A 24,017-nucleotide genomic window follows, 5' to 3' on the forward strand; every position below is an offset into this window, starting at 1 on the left:
CCAAGGAAGATACAGATGGCCAAGAGGCACATGAAAAAATGCTCAACATCACTAATCATTAGAGAAATGCAAATCAAAACTACAATGAGGTATCACCTCATGCCAGTCAGAATGGCCATTATCAAAAAACCTAGGAACAATAAATACTGAAAAGGGTGTGGTGAAAAGGGAACCCTCCTACACTGTTGGTGGGAATGTAAATTGATACAGCCACTATGGAGAACAGTATGGAGGTTCCTTAAAAAACTAAAAATAGAACTACCATATGACCCAGCACCCCACCACTGGGCATATACCCTGAGAAAACCATAATTCAAAAAGAGACATGCACCACAATGTTCACTGCAGCACTCTTTACAATAGCCATGACATGGAACCAACCTAAATGTCCATCAACAGATGAATGGATAAAGAAGATGTGGCACATATATACAATGGAATATTACTTAGCCATAACAAGAAACAAAATTGAGTTATTTGTAGTGAGGTGGATGGACCTAGAGTCTCTCATGCAGAGTGAAATAAGTCAGAAAGAAAAAAACAAATACCATGTGCTAACACATATACATGGAATCTAAAAAAAAAAAAAAAAAAGTACTGATGAACTTAGTTGCAGGGCAGGAATAAAGAGGTAGACATAGAGAATGGACTTGAAGACATGGGGTGGGAGGGTGAAGCGGCAGTGAAGTGAGAGTAGCATTGACATATATACTCTACCGAATGTAAAATAGTTGGCTGGTGGGAAGCAGCAGCATAGCACAGGGAGATCAGCTCGGTGCTTTGCGATGACCTAAAGGGGTGGCATAGGGAGGATGAGAGGGAAGCTCAAGGGGGAGGGGATATGGGGACATGTGTATGCATATGGCTGGTTCGCTTTTTTGTGCAATAGAAACTAACATGGTATTATGAAGCAATTATACTCCAATAAAGATCTATTTTTAAAAAAGGCATTTAAATATGCAGCAAATTTCGGAAACTCTTTATAAACTTAAACTAAAGCATTACAGAATGCATAGGTGAAGCCAATATTACAACCTCACCTACCTGCCCCCTCCAAGAATATTTTAGCTGTTTAAGACATTTTACACACACATTCACAGATACACACACACGCATGCACACATACACACACTAAGATAAGGTAATACTTTAACATTTCACTAAGATATGAGGTCACTTAAAGAATAGAAAATACAGACTGGAGAAGACAATCTAGAAAAAGATGCTGTTATCTGAAATAGCCATAAATTTGAGGTAAGAGCGAAGGCTTGAGTGGGCTTGATCTTTATGAATCACTGTCTATTTTCTACTTCAGATTCTGAACATGCTCATTTTGGGCTACTGGTGATTTGGTATCATAAGTGACTATTTTCTGATCCTTTATTTTACTGTCTTGAAAGTAGCCTGAGGGAGGATTTTAAAAGAAGATTGCTTAGAAAAAAATTGGCTAGTGACATTTTTTCATCGACTTTTTAAAGGCATAAGGGTTTCATTCTCCTTTTTAAAAGATTATCTAATAAATTATTTGTCCTCATTTGAAATCAGGTACTAGATTTCTTAGTGCTATCTATGAGAAAGAGACCTGCATCTAAAGAAACAGAAGGGTCTAGAAAATAATGGAATTTTGTTTTTTGTACACAATAAAAAATAAGAATATTAAGAAGTGTTAGTATGTCATCACTTAAAGAGTCTGAGTTTCAACTTTTGCAGCCCTGAATTTGCATTTCATTAGGGAAATTAATAGAGCTTTGATACTCATCTTTTCATAGAATAAAAACATTTGATGAGGCCAAATTAAGAAATACTACTTATGTGATGAATAAAGTTATGTTTGTCTGTTTTTCTGGTTTATCCTCATAATAAAAAATTCCCAGCCAAAGTGTCCAAGGTGTGCAACAATCCCAGTCCTCAAGTGACCTTAACCTCAGTAAAGAACCCTTAAATAAATAACTTAAAATTGAATCAAAGAACCTAGAATCCAGTAGCTACGTATGGGTTAGATCTATAATATTCTGCACATGAGTACACTCTGATATTTTGATTTGCTAAAAAACAAGGGGAAAGATAAGTCTCCTTCTTTGCCCGTTCCTGCCAATATAACCTATGTATTTGGAGGCGTTCAAAAGAATTGTGGTGCTACCCTGGAACTGACAGGAAAAAGATGTGGGCGTGAATAAATAAAGGGGGAGGGGTGCAAAGCAGTTCAGATAAAGAGACTAGATGTCCAAAGACACATATATGGAGGTTTGAGAAAGATAGAGGTATCAAGAAAATCCTTGTTTCTCTGATAGGGTAATGGAATACAGACGAAGAGCATAAAACTCCTATTAGCCTCCAAAAAAAAAAAAAATTGGCATCTTAGTTCAACTTGAAGAAAGATAAATTCAGATTAAAACTACTGACTTGCTCAACGTCTCTTGGAGTGAATCAGCATTCTAGCTATCAAAAACACATTTTATGGAATCCTGTAATTAAAGAGTATTCTCTTTCATGCGTCTTTAGCCTTTACCTCTTATTTTTCCCCGCATGGGATCGCTGGGAAGCACCTCAATCTAAGCGTTCCAAGTTCAGCTCACTGTCATCTCTAGCTTTATGCTGCTCTCACCTCAAACTAAGGTTCTAAAACTTGCTCTTGCATTCTCTCTCTCTCTTACATGCACACACACTTTCCCTCTTCTGTTAATGGCACACAAAATCCCTACTCATCCTTTTGTATCACTATGTTTTATACTATCATAAAAAAAGCTTTCCCCTGTTCTCCCTGCCCCCACCTCTGCCTAATTGAAATTTAATTTTTACCCTGTTAACATAACCTTCCTAAGCCAGGCCAGTTCAAATTTTGTCCCCTCCTCAGAACACTTAGGTGGTTCTCCATTCTCAAACTACTGAGCATGGCATTTGAGGTGTCTTATGATTTGGCCCCATTGTCCTTTTCTAACCTTTTATCCCACTCTTTCCTCAATTTACCCTTTATTTCAGCCTCATTCTACTGTCTCAAATACCATGCATTTTTTTCTCCTCCATACCTTGATTCATGCTGTTCCTCAGACTGGAGTTTCACTATTTTTCTTCTCCTCATACTTCAAACTCTTTTAAAATGTCATTTCCTCATGAAGATTTCACTGGTCTGTCCGATTGGATTTAACCTCTTTTTTTCTCTTTCCTAACATAGCATTTTAATATCCTACTATTAAATTACTTATTATGTTCTGTTTTGAATTAAAGCTAGCTGTCTACATAGCAGCTCATCAAATTGTAAACAGAAAACTAAAGACATCATGGTACTTGCTCTAGATTCTCGAGCCAGCCTTGCAAAACTTGATTCAGATTCACTCACAGATGTCTAATTCTGCCTCTTCTCTGCCCTAAAGATAGCATCCCCTCCTCCAACTTTATACCTCTAAACTAAGGGAGCACAAAGTCTCACCCTGTCAGAGATATGTCCAGAATTCCACCCTTCCACAGTATAGTTTCACCAAAACTCTCATAAAAAAGAAGAGACAGAATATATTATATTTTGATAGGCCTGTGGTGAAGCTTTCCAGCTCCCACCTAAGTCCTCTCACCCTGATAATTTGTGGTTTCAACTTTTCAATAATACGCTCTCAACATATTATAACTTATTTTAATCCCTTCATACAATCTCTTTTGGTGAAAGAACCATTACAATATGTATGTACCACCTATTTTTATTATCAGGCTCTTGCATTTAAACTGTACATAAAACTCCCCTTTCAGATTAAAGCCAGTGAATATTTTGTAAATGAGCATTAAAGTAAGAACACAAATTTATCTGTCAGCCTCCAGGCAACTGAAGAGATCAGTTGTAGATGATCCCAAATTACCAGCAACTACTCTGCATTCCGTTTTAACATTTAATAAAGGAAAACACAGTGAACTTAATTTTTGTTTGAACTTGTGCTTATACTCACATAATCCCAAATGGTCACTTTTCTTTTATCAGAAAAGTGTTTGTCAAATAATGTGTAGATAGCTGAGAAATACCCTGTAAGGTCATATGGAAACATGGAAGATGAGTGAGCTATGGCCCCTGCTTCCAAGTGGTTTATGATCTAAGAGGAGAGTATATTTATATCAAGATCAGCCAGTAAAGAATGAAAGATTGTAGAGTACAATGACCCAAGCAGTGCTTTGGTCAGTAAATTGCAGAGTGAAACTCATGGAAGAGAGGACCATGGGCTGGAAGAATGCAGTTTGGAAGATAGGATTGGTAGAAAAAAAGGAAAACAGGGAGCAGAAGGAGGGAACCCTCTTGGGGTGTTTGGAACACAGTAGAGAGATCAGCCCCAAGCAGAGAGTTCCAGTGCAAACAAGTCTTAGATAAGTTCCAGCAGTGAAAATGAAGCCAGTTTATGGTGGATCTTGATACCTGAGTGACTCTATTCTGGATGTCATAAAGGAGTGACAGGATCACATGGATGTTTTAATGTACCCAAAATGGATTTGAGGAGCACAAACAGTCCAGGGGATTAGCCTGGAGACCATTCTAACATTCCAGGCATGACGTCTTAAGGCTTTAGAGGAGAATGACATAGCAGTATAGTCTGCAAATTATGAATGATACACATTCTCCCCCAAACAGCGGCCTTGCAGCGTAAAAACAAAACTCAGCACAGATAATGAGATGAGAGGCAAGCATTGTACCATCTTTTTCTTCCCCTGAGCTGTGGAGAAGTTATTGATAGGGACTGTCTTAATCATCTTTTTTTCTGTTTTAATTTTATTGGGTTTATATTTGCCTTCCAGCTAACTGTGTGACTGAATGTTTTTGAATAACCATCCTTCCTGTAGTTATATAAAATGGTTATATGGAGATGTGTAGGTTAATGAATGTTTATTATAATGATTATGAAACCTGTTTGAGGCCTGTTGAAATGATCTATCATGGTTACAACCTCATTTTCCATTTGCTATTTGCCTTTAGCAAGTTTAGGGGGGAAAGGATCGTGCTGTAAAAGTAAAAAAAAATTATTGGATCCTATTTAACCATTATGTTAACTATATTCTAATTATGAATTTTGGACTCAGGATACTTTTGAATAATATATATGTGCAGTAGACTCAAAGTTCACAATATTGATGGGAAATTATAGATGCCTATTCATACTCTTAAACTTCAAAGTGCTTCTTATTTGGGGAAACAATCAATGGAAATGTTGAAGCAACTTAAAAATTGATTTTTACTCTTTAAATTTTAGATATGTCAGATTGTAAGAGATGCATTACATGACCTTTGATAAAAAAAGTGGCTGTTTGCTGAATGTAGTTTAGTATCCAACAATAAATCATAATTTTGAAGGAAAAAAAGGCTTTCCTGAGGAAACGTTATTATATCTTAGTGTGCTTAGTATAAAGCTACAATTCTAAATAAATAAGCACTTTCTTCAGAATATGTCTGGCTTAGATCAAGTTAGGTTTGACTAATAGGCAAATAAAACCTATTAGCCTTATCTGCTGATATGAGATTTTTGGAACGTGTTGGCACCCTCTAACAGTCCCTCGGGGAGCCCTAAATTCACATTATCTCTGTAGGACTACAACCTGGCCAGCGGCTCCAGATGCTGTAAGAGAAGCCAATGCTTTCTTGGTGGCAGAGAGATTTTAACAGATTTCACATTTTCAACGTAGAAAGAATTTCTTTTAAGTCATGCCAAGAGTGAGGAAGTTTGATGAGATTCTCCATTTTATGTCACCTGTGTGAAATTCCAAACCTGAGAGCCTGGGTCTCGGGCATGTGAAGTGATGGGTACTGTTGTAAACGTATAGGAAGTGATGGATGCTGTAAATGTGTAAATTTTTCTCAACATTAGGAACCTAAAAAGCACCACAGACCCTGAGGGTGGGGAGTGGGGGCAGGGAGAAAGAACAAGATGGGGGTTCAATAATAAGAGAGAGAGACTGAACAAAAGTCAGGTGTTAAACATTTAAAAGAATCAAAGCTAGGTCTCTAGCAACTACTTTTAACCCAAACCTGAGGCTGCAAAGCAAAATGTTGAGACTCAAAGTAAAAATGTCTAAAAGGAAATGAAGGAGGAAATAACAGATGGGAAGAAAATACTTAACTGCAGTCAAAAGAATGAAAACAAAATGAGGGGGTGACCAAAAGAAAAGTAGGAGAAATAAAATTTTCCTTTCATTTCTGTTTTATATTATAGTCTGAGTTCAGTAACATGAGTGTATATTCTTTCTTGTTCTTTGAAAAACCTTTCAGCCTTTTCAATTCAATTAGGGGAAAAGAAAAGATGCTAAAGCATTTCCGTTTTGAGCCACAACTTCATATTGTCCCATAAATGACAAAAACACTCGTCGATAATTTCCATACATCATATATACCCTATATCAAAGAGGTAAGATGCAGAAGCACTAGAAAGTTCTGTATGTATTTAATATTTAACAATTATCAAGACCCAATAAGATAATTGCTCGCATATAAGCCTTCTTCCTTCTGAAGAAAGTGCCAAATGGAGAGCATATTTCAGTTGTTTGATATTTGCATTCCTTTGACTTCTGAAAAAGTATTGGGAGAGCAGTGGAAATAGTCAGTTAATGGGATCTGGGTGAGGGAGGTATCTGTTCAGGCAAAATTTTAAGAACTGTGCTGTTTGTGCAGACCCCCAGCCAAGAAATATACATTAATAATTCCAACATTACAATAAAGGCATCAGGTAGAGATAACATCAGAAATCAAATATTAGCAACACTCTATACCTTGCAAGCAATGCCAGTGTTTGTGGGAACTTTTGACAGACACACACACACACACACACACACACACATATGCACGTGTGTATACTCCAGATAAATCAGTGTGATGAAATCCAGTTTACACAAATATTTACTTTTCTGATTTGTAGATTAGCAGTGGCTCTTAATTAAATGTTTGATTATGAAGCAATTATTGCTCCTGTTCTTTTGAACATGGCTCTATGTTGCCACTTAAATCTGGTAAATGTGTAATGGGTTTGACCACAATTATAATAGCATTATGAAAACACAAACCACCACCACCACCACTCCCCGCAAACCATCTAATTGCTACTCTGAGACAGGTTTATGGCCATTTTATCAATGCCTGTATTCCCATGAGGGTTCTTTTTGTCTGGATTATATCATCCCATAGATTACCCATGCCATTTCAGAGGCACTAATCTAACTTTGGGTTGCTCTTCAAATGGGTTGTTTCCCATACTCTTCAAGAGAGTTTTTCTCACCCTGCCCCCTTGGTCTGAGAAGTAGTTAATGACAAATCCATTAGGTGAAGTCCAGTTTAAAGAAATCATGTGAACACCTGTAGTCCTGAGAGTCCTCATGAAATGGGAATAACACCCTCTTTTAGGGTGTACTATTGACTTTAGGATTTTGTTGATTAGGTTTTCTTGAAGCCAAGAAGGTGCCACTGAACAAAACAATTGGCCAAGACACTGTCTTCAGAGATAAGCTAAAATATTGCATTCTTAGAGAATGTTTATCTCCCAGGATCAAAATCAATAGTTGGTTTCATCACTGGTTTGTGGCCATGATATAGTTCTTGCTGGATTCAGACACTGAAAGAGAAAGTAAGTGCTTCTGACCTGGCTGGGTGTGAGTGAGTTTCTGGGAGAAATAGGAAGTCAAGTCCCTAAGTAATTAGATGGTGATCACTGTAGGTAAGTTATAAGGCTGACCCAAAACTTTTAGACAGTTGCTGCTGGTCAATGGACCATGCTTTGAGTAGCATCAGCCAAACCTTTAAGTCTGTTAGAGATGCAGAATTCCATACCTCACCTCATACCTACAGCATCAAATCTGCATTTCAACACACTTACACAATCAAATTTGAGATATACTGCTCTAGAGTATCTTCTTTCTATTAGTCCACGTGTTTAGGGATCTAGTGTCCAAATCATCTCTCTTCTCTTATCATCCAAATTTCCATTCTCTCTATCGGATAAAGGAATGAATGATACAAATTAAATAACAGGTGCAAAAGCATTTGTTAGAGATGATCCAGTGAGATTCAAATACTATTTTTAGTATTTAGGAAAAATATGAAGTCATGTGGAAAAGAGTCAGATCTGAAATAAGATTCAGAATCCAGTTCATTCTGTGCTTGCCTCTTAAAAACTGTGTGACCTTGGGCAAGTCACTTAAGCTGAGCTCAGGTCCCTCAGCTCTAAAATGGGTCACAAGTAACATCTTCCCTAGTTCCTTTCCGGTGGTTAATTATGAACTTCAAATGAGACCAGCAGATGAAAGTAGTTTTGAACTTTGACAAGCAGTGCAAGTATTTGTTCCACTTACATTGGCAACTGAAAATTTTTAGAATTCTAGGAGTCATCTTGGGAAGGAGAGGGTTAAAGAGAGCCTGGACCAAGGAGCTAATAAGTGCTGGGCACTTTCCACAAATTACCTCACTTAATTCTCACAGCCACTTTCCAAGGTAGTCATTATTATTCCCAATTTACAGACAAGGGAACTGAAACTCAAGGAGATTAGAAGCTTGGCCAAGGTCATATCATTAAATAAGTAGAAGAGCTAGAAATTGAAGCCGGGTTTATCTTGTTAAGCCACTGCACCTTGCAGCCATCCAGCTATTTGTTCAACTGCTTCCAAGCCAAAAGCAAACAAAATATTGCTTCAGTCAGAGGGGACTTAAAAAGATTTCCCAAATGAAAGCAGTGCCACGGCACAATCGTCTTTGTCTTCTCAACATAAGTCCTGTCCTGTTTTAAGCACCCCTCAGTGGTTTCCCTCAAATGAAATCCATCAGGCAGTCTGGCTGGAGCCTCCATCTCAAGTCTTATCTCATCCATGCTCTCTCTTCCTCACTTTATTCCAGCTATGTTTGCCTGTTGATAGTTCTTTGAATATACCAAACTCTTGTCCGCAGACGTCCCTGCACGTGTTATTACCTCGGAATCTTTGTTTCCCCACTTTCCATGGCCACCTTATGCTCTGCATCCCTCAGGTTCCCCCTTCCCTGATACCTCATCCAAAGTAAGCTCTTCCTCTCATATTGTCTCAGCTTTGTTTTCTTCTTTTTAGCATTTACCACAATTTGTGATTAAAGTATTGACTTACTTGCTTCCTTCCTTCCCACCCCACACCCTGCAGGAATATAAGCTCCATGAGGCAAGCATCATACTAGCTTTCTTATATCATAAGACCTAGCACAGAACAGTCATTCAATGATTTGTTAAATAAAGGGAGGTAAAGTGGGAGAGAGAAAGGGAAAAAGGGAGAAATGAGTGAAGAGAGTGGAGTATTTGGAACTGCATGTGGCCTGAATTTGTTTGTTGTAAGAATTTAAAAGGAGATAATAGTAGGGGAAAAAAAAACACTTCAGATTGTGCCTAGCACATAGTATTCAATGATTCATAACTCTTCTTTATCAAAAATATATCTTTAACCCACATGGGTTAAACAGTAATACCAGAAATCCAGGAAAATATCTCCTCCTCTAACCAAAATGTATTATTCCCTATGGGTTGAAGAAATGCAGTCCACGTAGAAATTGCACACCTATGTCAAAGTCCTCTGCATCATGGTCTCTCCCAGCCCAAAGGCCGCCTTTTCAATCAAAGCAGAGAGTCTGTTTATTTCCAACCTTTCTTATTGTTCTCCTCTTTTTCTAAGTTGGTGGCAAACTTCCTCCTGTTGGCCTGGGAACAGCGGAGCAACAGCTGGAAAGGCTCATGGGCATGTGCCCTCCAGTAATCAGGAATGGACAAATGAAAGACAGAATAAAGATAGAATAGGATGTCAGCAACGCCATATCCCAAAGTAGTGATATTGGTCTTAGTCAAGTCACTTGTTGGTGTGAGGGCTGAGACTGCCAGCATTCCAAGTCTAGCTTTGTCATTTACTAGCTGTGTAACTTAAGCCAAGTTACTTAGCCACTCTGTTCTTCAGTGTCCTCATCTACAAAACAGGAATAGTAACGTCCTCATAGGGTTATTGTAAGGAGTAAATAAAATCATTTAAAGGACTTAAACAGTCATTGGCACAGAGTAAACACAATGAAACTTAACTATGATATTTCCTCTGTGTGTGGTGGGGTGTGTGTGTGTGAAATGTCATTAGCTGATGAAGATCTTTTCTAGCATGAATAAATCATTATTCAATGAGTTACATTTAAGAGTCAAGTTAAATATTTTGGGGTTTGAATCCTGTCTGAGAAAGCTTTCTTCTTGAATTTTCTATTTGTCTTTTAAGGTAGAAAACAGTGTTACGAAGGGAGAATGGAAAACAAATTTACCAAATCCTGTAAGAGAAAGTTCTTGATCCCTGAGATCTCAGATCAACCCCTGGAACTTCACTCCAATGCGGCCCTGTCAGGTGGGGCATGACTGTGCAAGAAAGAGTGACAGAAAGCCTTGGAAAAGAGAATGAGATGAGAGGGACACTTGTGGGAAACAGGTCTAGGAAAGGCTGAGTAAAACAAGGCTCTGGAAAATTGGACGGAATTCAGAAAAATAAATAGGACTAGGATAGCTAATGTTAATCGATCACTTCCCATGTGCCAAGCACTATTTCTAGTGCCTTAAATGCATTAAATTCATTTAATGCTTTTTTCCACCTTAGGAATTCCTATTTTCCATGTAAGGAAACCAAGGCAGAGAGAGGTAATGTAGTTTGCCCAAAGATCACATAATTTCCAAAGAACCTCATCATTTAAAAGCTCAGCAAAACAGATGAGTTGGCAGATGTAGGGTTTGTTTAGAATTGGAAAGGGGGAAAATGAGAATAGAGATGAAATCTGAGTTTATGTGCATTTATAATGATGTTATTGAGGTTTTAAGTTCTAAAAACTTTGGTATCATTTTAGAAAGTATTTCTTAAACTCTGATCTCTGTTTTACGCACCTTAAAAAATTAAACCGACTGTACTAGAAAATAAATCATAAGAGACAACGATGCCTTTTGTTTGGATGAGAGGCAGTCTCAAGCTTGAGAGGGCGTGTAGTTCTTCTCCCGTAGTTGTAATAGTTTTTGGTTACTCAATTTTGCTTGTCTCTTCCCTCTGCCTTGCCCCAATGACCAGTATATTCTAGCGATAGTAAAGACGGACACTAAAACAGTGGGAGAAAAATAATAGAGTTTAGGGGCTAGCTATAGAAGGTAATTTCTCAGACACTATAAAATACTTGCTTATTTGGTTTGCAACCAAGAAACTTAGTTAATAACCATCATTTTCCAACTCCTCTTGCAAGTGCAAATCCAATACAATTCTTCAGTGAAGCACAGTAAAAAGAAAGTGCAAAGGCATTTGAAAAAGCTCACCCATTTAGATTTAATTACATACATAACTGGTGTCCTCCCAAGTGTGAAAATGCTGTAACCAATAAATCAGACAATAAAATGGTATCTGAGCAGAACAGATTTGTAGAGAAGATGTGTGAGCAATCAAAATTCACTGACTTGCACTGGGCATTTTTACCCAGAAAAGTTCTTATATGCAAAAGTAAATTCCTGCTCTTGGAATCTTGCTTCCTTTTGAACACGAAGGTCAGTTAGTTTCCCTAGAGGGTGTTCTTGTGTAATGACTTTTAAGTGAACAGGAGACTTTAATCTTAAAATCATCTCTATGTGTTAAAGAATCACTAGATCTGGGTTTGTATGTTAGATTTTAAGGACCATCTCATTTGTCTACTACTGTTTCTCACATGTTTAATTAATAACTACTAAATGAAGCTTAATTCAGTAGAAAGAATATTTCAGACTAGATGTCCCTGGAGATTCACGTATAGGGAAGACTGCAAACTTGTGCAAACCAGATTTTCAAAAAAAGTGACATGCAGACTACCAAAATATCTTCCCAGGTAGTATAGGGGAAAAAAAAAAAAAGACTCCTATAATAGTAAGGGTATAATTTAATCATTGCCAATGGTTTTGATCTTTATGAAATGAATGCATTTTTAAATGTACTTACTTTGGATCGAAATTTCTTGTGAATGACAGAGTTAAGAAAGTTGGCAAAACTGGAGTCTTCTTATCTTTTGGGCATAACTTAGCCAAGTGCAAAATTTTTGGAGGGTATAGTGTCATCGCATTTTTCATATTCCCATTTGGGATAAAATCAAACCGACAAAAAATATTTTCCCTTTTAATAAAACCTTGTGAAAATAATACTTTAATACACTTTGTAGCTGTTGGTCAACCATGTTAAAGGCACAATCTGATCTCTTCAGACACTTTCCTATGGAAAATAGGCAGTCAGCTGAACAACTTCCTCATTTGTTATGCTTATGAAAATGAAAATGTAACAGACTTTAGGATTTCCAAAGCATCCGTGGTCACAAGTAAGGAAACAATTTAATAATAGCAGGACTTTATCATTAACGTATAATGCTCTTGGTTTTTCATTGGTTAATTCAGACAGGAAAATGGCTCTCCCTGAGTGGGAATAGTTCCTTTCTTACCTTCCTTTCTGCATCACACCACAGGCTCACTTTTTAAATGCTTTTGGTTAGGTTGGTTTTGTTTGTTTTATTTGTTTTTCTGGGAGTTCTAGGCTCTGACTAGAAAGCAGGAATGTAACAGTGTGAAACAGGCAAAGTTGAGAGATACTCCTGATCGACTCAAATAGGATCCATTTCCTCCTTCTCTCTAGCTGTGGATTTTTAAATCTGGGTCTGGCTCCTGCTCTTGTTTCTGTAAATATTTATCAGCTAACAATTACATACTGGCTCCAATGGCAGCGAATTTGGCTGAAGAAATAAGTAAGAATGCTTTCTTTCCCCAAATATGCTAAATAATGCAAGTCCCATGAATTTTTTTTGTAACTGGAGTTTTCTTCATCCAATTATCAGACTGAGGTCTTTCAATTTTGACACTCATTTGACATATATAAAAATCATGTTACTTCACTATGCTCTGTTTCTCTCTCTCTCTCTCTCTTTTTTTTTCCTTTTTTAAAAAACATTCCCATTTTTTTGTCTGTTTCCAGTAAGTTTCTCTAGTAAGTATTTGCCTCTCTTACCACACGTGCTAGGCTCTGCTGAAAGTTAATAGAACTGCTTAGTAAAGTCCCCTGAATCCTGGCGCAAGAACCTTTTACAACGAAGAGAATTCCTTTCACTCAGAAATGTTTTAAGAAATAAATTTATGAAAAGTTGCCTGATACAATTTAGAATTCATTATTTGATCAAGACACTAAACCCAGACTGGCATTTTGCAAGCCTTTTATTTTTATATTTGCAAAGGGCTCTTTACACAAGTTTACTTAAATTGACCTTTTATGCTTTAAATAAACGTAGTTTTTATAAAACTGAGGCAAAGCAGCAAATAGAAGTTGTACTAACCTTAGTATATTGAAACTTCAAATTGGTGAGTGGGACAGGTACATCTGGTATGGCTGAGGACGACATTTCAGCTCCTGGAACACAGGTGACAGGCTCAGCGATTTGGTTCTGATAGAGCACTTGGCTTTATTTGTTCCTTTTTATCTGCATGGGCTAAGGTTTATTTGCATACTGGGATATGATTGGATGAACAAACTGGGAGCAAAAAGAAAACGACACTACTTATTTGTAACACCTAGGGCAGGAAGCCCTTGACTTTAAACTTAAATCCTTAAGAAACCAGTGCTACAGCATTGAAGCTGCATCTGGAGAGAGGGCACTATTTGCAGACGAATTAATTTACAAAGCCGAAACCTGTGATAAGGGTATGAAGCACAGCTGCTCTGGCCACTAAGGCCAGTTATTATTTTTTTGGCTTTTCATGCTTTTTATGCTGCTGTGAAACTTTCTGTTCTCTGACAGACTTGGAATCAGAGAATTCGAGGATTGAAAAATAATCTCAAAGGGCACTTGTTCTCAGCAGAGGCTGGTGAGTCGAGGACCCTGGCCAGGTATCTTTAGGACAGTGCAGTCAGATAATCAGTCCATGTCTCAGAAAAGCAGGGTGCTGTTTGTGGAAGAAAAGCCCTCTATAGAGACCCTACCCCAAGTCAGCTTATAAAGAATCATACCAATCAAATGTATTTTCAGTGCTTGGTAAGTAGAACTACTAGGATTTCAGGAGCTCTAAATTTATTTAAATTACCTTTATCTAAATTATCTTTTATATGTGGGAACAGAAAAGTTCGCAGGATCTTTTTAGAGAACTCGGGCTGTGCTGTCACACAGTCACCACAATAGCAATAGGGCAATATCGTCTGCTAAAACTCATTTAAAATGAAAGTAACCTCTGGTTTTGGAAGTTGGCTGGTATTTATCAATCATTGATGCAGGCAATTAATTGTACCAAGAGTGAATTTAAACAGGACTCCCAAGTAATACAAGTTCTTAAAATGAAATTAATGTTTCAAGTTGGGAACTTTCAAAAAGGACAGTTTTTAACTGTACTACTCCCATTTTAAGTACAATAGTTTATTTTATTGAAACTCTAGCAAAACAGAACAAGATGGAAAACTTTGGATGCTCTTAACTGGTTACTAAGAATTAAGAACAACAATTATTTTTTCCAGTGAAAAATGCCAGCTCCCCCAAATATGAGATTTAAGTAGGGAAGCTAAGGCTTATTGAGTAGTTACTCCAAATCAGGTGCAGAAGCCTTACTTTCTCTTTCCTTCCTCACTGGGTTTCCCATTTTACAGACATACAGTAAGTAGCTTGCTTATGAACATAAATCTAATATGTACAAGAATTTCACTGGCCTGAATTTCATTTCAGGCCAGTCGGACACTAAAACCCTGGCTCTCGTTCCAATTTATTCTCCTTGCCCTCCTCTCCATAAGAGAATTCCCAGATGGGCTTGAGAATCGGCTGTTTTGGTTCTCTAAGTGAGTAGTCACTCCTCACAGGCACTCAAGCTTAGCCTTTTATTCACCTAAGATGGGGGTCAGCAAACTTTTTCTGTAAAGAGATAATATTTTCCACTTTCTAGGCCCGATAGTTTCTGTTGTAACTTACTCAACCCTGCATGAAACAAACTACAGGCAATCAATACCTTAAGGGGTGTAGGGTGTTTTGCAATACAATTTTATTTACAAAAACAGGAGGCAGGCCAGGTTTGACTCATAGGCAGGCCCCTAGATTCTAAGAGAACCATCCCCAAGGTCCTTGCCTTCCCTGTGCTTCACTCTTGAAGACCAGATAGAAACTTCTGTGCTATTTCATCATTTTTGTCTCTCTCTTGCTTTCTTTCTCTCACTCTCAATTTCATTCTTTTTGGAAAATCTAATTGTTTTCTCTCTTAAAAATGTGTTTCGAATTAAATGCACAATTACACAATAGCTGTTACATAACTTGCAGAGTGGTGCTCTGGCCAGGCCCAGACAGCTGTGTTTTGCTACTTTCTTCTTCTCTCAGCTTTGCAGGTGTTTGTGGAGTCAAACACTTGTCCAGGCAGTGAAAGCTCAAAGCTTCATAATACATTTGGTGTCATCTCAATATTTTATGCTCATCCTTAATCATATTCTTTGAATAATTCCATAAGAACAGGTCCCTTTATGCCAGATATTACTGAATGTAGGTAAAAGGAACAGCTTTGGAAACAGGTTAGCATACCTGCACATTAAATTTTAACAAATATTTACCAAGTATCTTCTATGAGTAAAGCATTGCAATTAGAGTATCAGGAACTCTCCAACCTTAATCTTACTTGAAGGGCAGATCTCTTCTGTCCAGAAACCACAGGCCCTGAGATCTCTATTTCTGAAGTAAGTATCATCCTGCCCCTGGAATTTGTCTTGTAGAATAGTGCATTCTTAGGAGTGGTTGCATGGGTAAAAGGCCTAGGAGATCACTTTCCTCCCTTACAAAGTGGCTTTGGTGAGAACACAGGGCCCAAGAAGCCCCACTTCAAGACCGGACCCAATCGTGTATATTTTTATATACAATATATATTTGTATATTTTGCCAGGATTATGCAGCAGAGGAGGGGCTGGAACTTGAATTTGGGATTAATAGATGAAGGATGTTTAATCTTCCTTTCTTTCTTAGGGACAAGTTAAGTTACACACATGCGCGCACACACACACACACACACACACACACACATGGCAGTGGGCGGATGGGGAGAGGAGCATAATTTATTTTTATTTTGAATCTGACTTCTTCCAGTCCTTTGTGAAAGCTGTCATTATACCAAGAAATATATAGACCAGGTCTTCAACCATTGCTGAAATTGCTGTCTCATTTTATAAGGAATCTCTCTAAAACTCCATTCAAGCCTTAGTCACTGAAAAGCTAATGGAGCCTAACTTTCTCCCACCCACATGAGGAATTGAAATAAAAACCATTTATATTTAACAAACTTAATTGTATGGTAAAATAAAAAATAGCTGATTTTCACATTTTCTGATTTCAAAATCCAGGATCAATTTGTTGAACTTCTTTTGCTCAGTGACATCTGCCATCCCCGACACTTCATTGTCACCTTCAGCATGACTGGGTGAGTCTGCTGGGTGGTTAACCCAACAATGGATATGTCCCTTTGCTTTTGATCACTGCAATTTCAACAGACACCACATGGGCTTATGTGCCTATTTGGGTTTTAATAATTTGGAAAAAGTGGATCTTGTATGTGATGAGAGAATATGTGCTCAGTTGGCAAGTTGCTGTTAAAAATGGAGGTGGAAAGAGAATTCGAGTATGTGAACATACATGTTTGTGGGCTAATTTCTGTTCATCTGACAGTCTTTTCCAATTGGCGGTATTTTTTTACCTCTGATTTCCCCTGCTCCTCACATATCCTATCATTGCTTTCTCTTTGTCCTGTGTTACTAAGATGGCAGATGTCCCTCTTACCTGATACAATGAGGACACTAACTAATCAGTAGGGTCACTAAAAGAAATAGTAGATTAAATCCTCTGTAAGACAATTATTTCACTTTAAATAGGTTTTGCTAAACTTCATGGGCCAAGACCATTTCTTAGAACTGGGTCTGCTGCTAGAGTTTGAAATAACCTTGAATAAATAATGTTCACATTGATTTTGTTTCCTCAGAGTGCAGAAAGAATTTTAAAGACATTAAAGGCATCTTTGAGGCAATCTAAATGTAGACTACTTTGAGATATTTATGCATTTTTAATTTTTTACAATTGTCTTATGCACAATTATTATTATTATGCCAGTGTGTTTAATAATTTGATGAGATTGAGTGTTTGCATAACACTCAGTTTTGTTTTCATAGAAATCACTTTCCCTTTCCTCCTAATAAATCAACAACTTAAATAACATTTAATTTAATCATGCGGTTGAACTACTAGGTTCATGTGAACGATAAGATTTTGGAGCAAAGAGATTTGACTATTGCTAAGCAGACAAGATTGTGCCCAAAACTGAGTGTATGTAGACATGAATCTCAGTACTAATTTTTATCTCTTTTAATTTATTTTCTATTAAAAATTTTTTAAGTCAAATACACCATGTATAGAAAAACTGCAAAAATCATAACTTTTTTTTTTTATAACATCTCAACAAATAGTCATGAAAGGAACAAAACAAAATAACCACCACCGGGGTCAAAGAATTGAACAATATCAGAACCCCATAGCCCACTTTGTACATCCTCTCTGTCACTATCCCCTTCTTCCTCACCCCAGGTGACCAGTATCTTAACTTCTAATGATGCCACACATCCTTTTTTCCCTGATTTTGAACCTGTAAGCAAATCATACAGTCAGAATATTTTTACAAAGGAAATTCAGAGGTGCAAGTTAATCTGGCAAGTGAGTTAAATCGTGGTTGTAGGTAAAGAAAGTTTCTCAGGGAGTACTCTCCACCCAAATATCCTCCAATAAATTTAACTTATAAGTGCAAAATACTCAGCAACAAGTTAGCATTTTTAAGAGTCAAGGAGTACTTTTTTTATCCCGATCCCGGCACATGTAAGGCTGCGGAGAAATGACCCTTTTCCTATAGCGTTTCTCAGAGCTTAATAACACTTGGCAAATTGTATTAAAATATTAAAAACATTTAACCCTTGATCTGGTTATTCTAATTCTAGAAGTTTCTTTTAAGGAAACAAATATGTGTAAATTATGAACAAGTATCTTTAAAAGAATATTATTTATGAAATATAAAAAATACCAGATAGTTAGATAAGTCATGGGTTAGTGAAAAAAGTAAACAAATACTTGAGGAACTTTTGTGATATATTGTAAATTAGTGAAAAAAAAAAAAAAAAAAAAAAAAAGCAGGTTATAAACCCGTGTGCCCTCTGTAGGCATGCTAAGAAATTGTGCTTCACTCAGTATTTGGCCAAAATCTGCAATTTGCCTTTGACCTCGGCCTCAGCATTTGGAAAGCTAAATAGCTGAATTTTCACTTCAGTGTCATTTCTGGCATTTTGAATTTATGCATGATAAAAACAATCATGTGATTTCTTTGGTTATATTTTGTAGCATTTTCCCAGGCTGAATAATGACTCCTAAAGATATCTCTGGAAGCTGTGAATGTTACCTTATATAGCAAAAGAAAGTTTGCAGATATGATTTAGTTAAGGATCTTGAGATGAGAGATTATTTTGGATTATCAGAGTGGGGCTTAAATGTAATCACAAGTATCCTTGTAAGAGGGAGGCAAAGGAGATTTGACCACAGAAACAGAAGGCAGTTTGACCACTGAAGCAGCTAGCTTTGACAACCAAGGGGCTAGGAGCCAAGGAATGCAAGGAATGCAGCTCTAGAAACTGGAAAATACAAGGAAATGGATTCTCCCCTTGAGCCTCTGGAGGGAGCTGGCTCTGCCCACCCCTTTGATATTGACCAGTGAAACTGATTTCAGCCCTATGACCTCTAAAATTGTAAGAGAATGAATGTGTGCTGTGTTAAACCACCAAGTTTATGGTAATTTGTTACATCAGTCATGGGCACCCAATACAATAATCAATGTTAGCAGGAGTTCAGGGTTGCCAACTAGTATCCGTTGTCATTGGTCATGCCCTCTGCATGTTTTTCTAGCTTATTGTTAAAATCTAAATATTCGTGTTCAAATAAAGGGAAGCCTCCCTCCCATCTGTACCTGGAATAAAAACTTCTCAGGTGCTGATATCTTGAAATCCTTCCAGTTTCCGTTGTAGTATAAATGGATATTCATTCAACTGCAAAAGTAAGATGCAATAGAAAATGATGTTTGTGAAAGCCTTTAATTTTTTAAAATGATCATTTTAGCTAGACAATATCAAACTTGGTTTCCATTTGCTTGCTTGGATTTGTTCCCACACACATATGTACCCAGATCTATAACTACAGTCCAAACTTATCTTCCAGGCTCTGGCTGACATTCCAGCTGCTTGGGTACCTGAGCTACATGTCACATCTAGTCAGGTAGCTGGGTTTGAAAATTGAGAGCCTGCATATTTGTTTACGTGGACCATGCAGTATGATTAAAAAAAAATAGAAACATTTACATAAAAACCCAGATTTTAACTTGACCATCAGAAGACTGGAAGAGTGTTTTAGCCTGCCTGCCCATTGGAATCACCTAGGGAATTCAAAACAAAACAAAAGAGATTCCGATTCAGTAACAGTGGTTTGAGCCCAGCTATTGGTATGCATTTAAAGTTCCTCAGGTAATTCTAATGTGTGGTCAGCTGTCAGAACCGCTGAAGCAGCTCTGGCTCTGTTTCCTCATGGTGATCAATGTTGGAGTGACATCCACATCACCTGGAAATTTCAGAAATGCTAATTCTCAGGCTCCATCTCAGAACAACTGAATCAGAATCTTTGGAGCTAGGGCCCAGCAATCTGTGCTTTAAGGGAACCCATCAGGTGATTCTGAGTCAAAGTCAAGTTTGAGGATCACTGCACTGCAACATAGACCCAACCTATCTCTAGTATTTAGTTCAGCCTATTTTCACTCAATTAGGTTAACTACCTAGTCACTTAGTTCATATTTTAAGACCCGTGATTGAACTCATTATCATTTTTCAAAATCAAACCTTTTTCTTGAATTTTCTCTTTCTGCTTATAACAAAACAACACCGACGGAAATTCAGGCATCTGTGATTCCTTGCCTTTTTCCTGTAAAACTATTAATTTTATTTATTGAAATAATTATTACTTTCAACTTTCCAGTGCCCTGACATTTTAGGTCTAGGTTTTAACGAGCACATAGCTGTCATATTTTTTAATCCAATCTCAGAGTCTCTGCTTTTAACCCGTACGTTTATTCCATTTCTATCTATTTCTATTTATTGTGATGACTGGTGTACTTTGTGCTTTCTGTTTGTCCTTATATCAGTTAGGATTAGGTTTGGTTGCCCATCAGGGAAAATCCAAAATAAATACTCAAAATGGAAATGGATTTCTCTTTCACATAAACAGACATCGTAAATTGCTCGTCCAGGGAAGGCATGGTGGCAGAGTTGAAAGATACAGAGGTTCCTTTCAGCTTACTGCCCCAGCATCCCTGAACTATGACTCTTGGCTTCCTGGTAAGAGAAGGCTGCCAGAATTCCAACCATTGCATTCATATCCCAGGATTCAGAATGGAGAAAGGGGAGGAAAAATGACAAAGGACTAGGGTCCACTGCATTTTGAGGTTTCCCTTGAAGCTTAGAGCTCAGTGATCAGAGTTTAGTCACATATCCACACTTAGCTGTAAAGAAAAATAAAGACTGTACATTTTTTCTGGGCAGCCAGGCTCAGTTCAAAATCAGTAATTGTAGTATTAAGAAGAGAGGACTATTGTAGAGGTAACTGCATACTCCTTTTCTTCTTACCTCTGTTCTCTTGTATTGATTGCAATTTCTCTATTCCTCCATTTTCACCTCTTTTTTTGTTTGGAAGAAATGCTTTCTATTTTTATTAGTCAGCCTATAAATTTTAATGCACTTCCCTCATTTAAAGCTCTAAATTTCCCTCTAAGCATGTCTTTAGCAGCATCTACAAGTTTGGAAATAGTATTTTCATATTCAGGCAATTAAAAATACTTTCTAATTTCCATTGTGATATCTTGACTCATGGTTTATTTTGGTGTGCATTTCTTAATTTTTCTATTGGCTGGCAATAAACAGCCCCCAAGTCTTTGCAACTTACATCAGTAAGGCTATATTTTTATATGCTTACAAATTTAGCATTGCTTTATCTTCCTTGTTAATTGAACTTTTTACCACTATAAGATATCCCTGTTCATCTTTATGCTTTTTGCCTTTGTTTTCTTTGATAAATTATACCCACGGTAGCTTTTCTTTAGGTTGGAATTTGCATAATATATATTCTTCCATCTTCTTACTTACAATATCTGTGTCTATATGTATTGCACGTCTCTTTAAACGACCCATTGTTGGGTTTTATTCATTTGTGCAGTTTTACAGATTTTCTATTTTAATTGGATCATTTATTTTATTGACATGTAATATAATGTACTGATAAATTTATTTTTTAAAATTCTATCATCTTACTAAATACTTTTATTTGTTTTACTTGCTCTATTTTTCTTTTCTTACCTTTTTTTTTTTTTTTTTTTTTTTTTTTTTTTGCGGTACGCGGGCTTCTCACTGCTGTGGCCTCTCCCATTGCGGAGCACAGGCTCCGGACGCGCAGGCTCAGCGGCCATGGCTCACGGGCCCAGCCGCTCCGCGGCATGTGGGATCCTCCCGGTCCGGGGCACGAACCCGTGTCCCCTGCATCGGCAGGCGGACTCTCAACCACTGCGCCACCAGGGAAGCCCTTTTCTTACCTTTTTAAAAATTGATTTAAAATTAAGATATTAGTTTTAAAATTAAACTAAACTATGTTAATTTTTCATTTAGTGTACATTCATTTAAATTAATTTAAAAATTATTCTCTCTATTATTCTGGGAATTTTATATTGGGTTTATTATTTTAATAATAGATCAAAGTCTAAAATTAATTTGTACCTTTACTCTTTTCCTTGGCCAATCTAAATACGTAGAACACTTTAAACTTGTTCACATCTCTCCCCATATACATTGTCATTGCTGGTGGATGTTTATTTAAATGTTTGTGTGTGCATGTTAATATTACTGGATATTCTGTTTTCCACTTCAGATCCATTTCATCTCTTTGCCTCACGACACAGCTCTCTTGCCCTCTGGCTCTGGTTTTGTTCAACCAATAGGAAAGGGAGGGAGGTGCTGACAGGAGAATGGAGTGTAGCAGGAGAGAAAGGCCAGGATACATGCTCCCTTGCTTCTCTCATGGCTGGCTGGCATTCTGGCAGGGTTCTGGCAGGGCTGACTCTTCCTCCTGTGACTACAGACCTTGTTGAATGTCCCTCACTATAGAGTGTTGGCTTTATTCACTGGACTCTGAAAATACCATTTCCACTTCCTGTCTCTTCAGGCTTTCAGGAGTGGTCACTGCTTCTCACCTGTGCAAGCTCTCAGTTCTTCAGTACTCCTTGTGGATTGTCTACCCTTCTGTAAAAAATTCCTTCATTATATCATTTACAAAACTCCAGCCAGGTATGCCTTTTGTTTTTGCTGTGACCCTGATATTACTCCTTTAGAATTTCAGATACATCTTTTTGTTTTATTTAATTGTATAATTAGTTACGTATAATAACATAATAAGCACTAGCAAACCACTACGCAAAACAAAGTACTTTGAAGATAACCTACATGTATACTTGTGGTCCTTCATTCCATTGCTCTGTCCCCTCTCTCCTACCCAGATGAGAAAATTATGAAACCTGTGTTTATTATTCTCTTGGTTGACTTCCACTGTATTTCTATGTATTCCAGAAAATGGTATGCATTTGTTTCTTTGTGTGTATGTGTATACATTTTAGTTAGTTCTAACTTTATTTTTTTCTTATTTAAATGTTTTTTGTTTTGTTTTGTTTTTTGGCCATGCTGCTTGTAGGATTGAACCCAGGCCACAGCGGTGAAAGCACCGAATCTTAACCACCAGACCACCGGGGAACTCCCTTAAATATTATAGATAGGATTCATTCATATTGTTGCATGTCACGTAGTTTCTTTATTTTGACTGCTGGGTAATATACTTTTCTGATAATAGTTTATTCATCCAGTCTTTGATAATGGGTTTTGGGGGGCTTAGCTATTATGAACAGTGCTTCTATGAACATTTTTTTTTTTTTTTTTTTTTTTTGCGGTATGCGGGCCTCTCACTGTTGTGGCCTCTCCCGTTGCGGAGCATAGGCTCCAGACGCGCAGGCTCAGCGGCCATGGCTCATGGGTCCAGCCGCTCCACGGCCTGTGGGATCTTCCCGGACCGGGACATGAACCCGTGTCCCCTGCATCGGCAGGCGGTCTCTCAACCAGTGCGCCACGAGGGAAGCCCTCTATGAACATTTTTGTATACATTTCTATTGGCTATATATCTAGAATCAAATTTGATATTTCTTAAGGAAGAGGAATGTCAAACTTTGGGATATAATGTCACAGTGATTGTATCAATTTGGGCTTCTATCTCCAATGGAAAAATGACCCTGTGGATCCATATTCTTCAGCATTTGAGTATCAGGCTTTTTATTTTTAATAATCAAAGAGATACAAGGTGGTATCACACTGCAATCTTGATTTGTTCTTCTTCTGTCACTAAGTATCTCAAATACCTCATCATATGTTTATTGGTTAGTTTTGTTTTTGTAAAAGCCTATTCACATGCTTTGCACAGTTTTATTGTATTGTCTGTGTATTTTAAAATTATTTTGTAATGTTTAAAAATATATACTTGATTCTAATCCTTAATCATATTACTAATGTCTTTTCTCAGTTTTGAATCTCTAACTTTTAATTTACATACAGTATCTTTTTAATGATCAAAATATTCTTAATTTTAATGAAATTAAATTTATCAATCTTTTATTTTTACAGTCAGTGTTGTTTTTTGTGCTTTTTAAAAGAAAACTAATCAAATAACACAGACCAAAGATACTGCTGTCATCTTTTCTTACTAAGAACTTTAAATTGTATTTTTCCCTTTGAAGCTTATTTGGGAATGATTTTTGTGTATGGTGTGAAGTAAAGTTAGTGGGGTGTTGCAGCTGGCTCATACTAGCTCAGGAAACATGGCTGTTAATCTTGCAGGAATTCGAGAGTCAGGTGACTTTACACTGGTTACTTGAACTCAA

The 24,017-nt window shown here is 37.3% G+C and overlaps 1 protein-coding gene across 1 annotated transcript in view; it reads right to left on the reverse strand.

Annotated features, from left to right (window-relative positions):
- ALDH1A1 (aldehyde dehydrogenase 1 family member A1) overlaps nt 1–13,401 on the reverse strand; it is a 55,134-nt gene extending 41,733 nt beyond the window's left edge. The window contains exon 1 of the mRNA XM_082629249.1: nt 13,304–13,401. Coding sequence (XP_082485375.1) covers nt 13,304–13,369 — 66 coding nt within the window. The 5' untranslated portion in view covers nt 13,370–13,401. The remainder of the gene's footprint in view (nt 1–13,303) is intronic.
- Between the last annotated feature and the right edge of the window lie 10,616 nt (nt 13,402–24,017).

This window comes from Mesoplodon mirus (genome assembly GCF_964341445.2).
Source record: "Mesoplodon mirus genome assembly, chromosome: 1".
NCBI classification, from domain to species: domain Eukaryota; kingdom Metazoa; phylum Chordata; class Mammalia; order Artiodactyla; family Ziphiidae; genus Mesoplodon; species Mesoplodon mirus.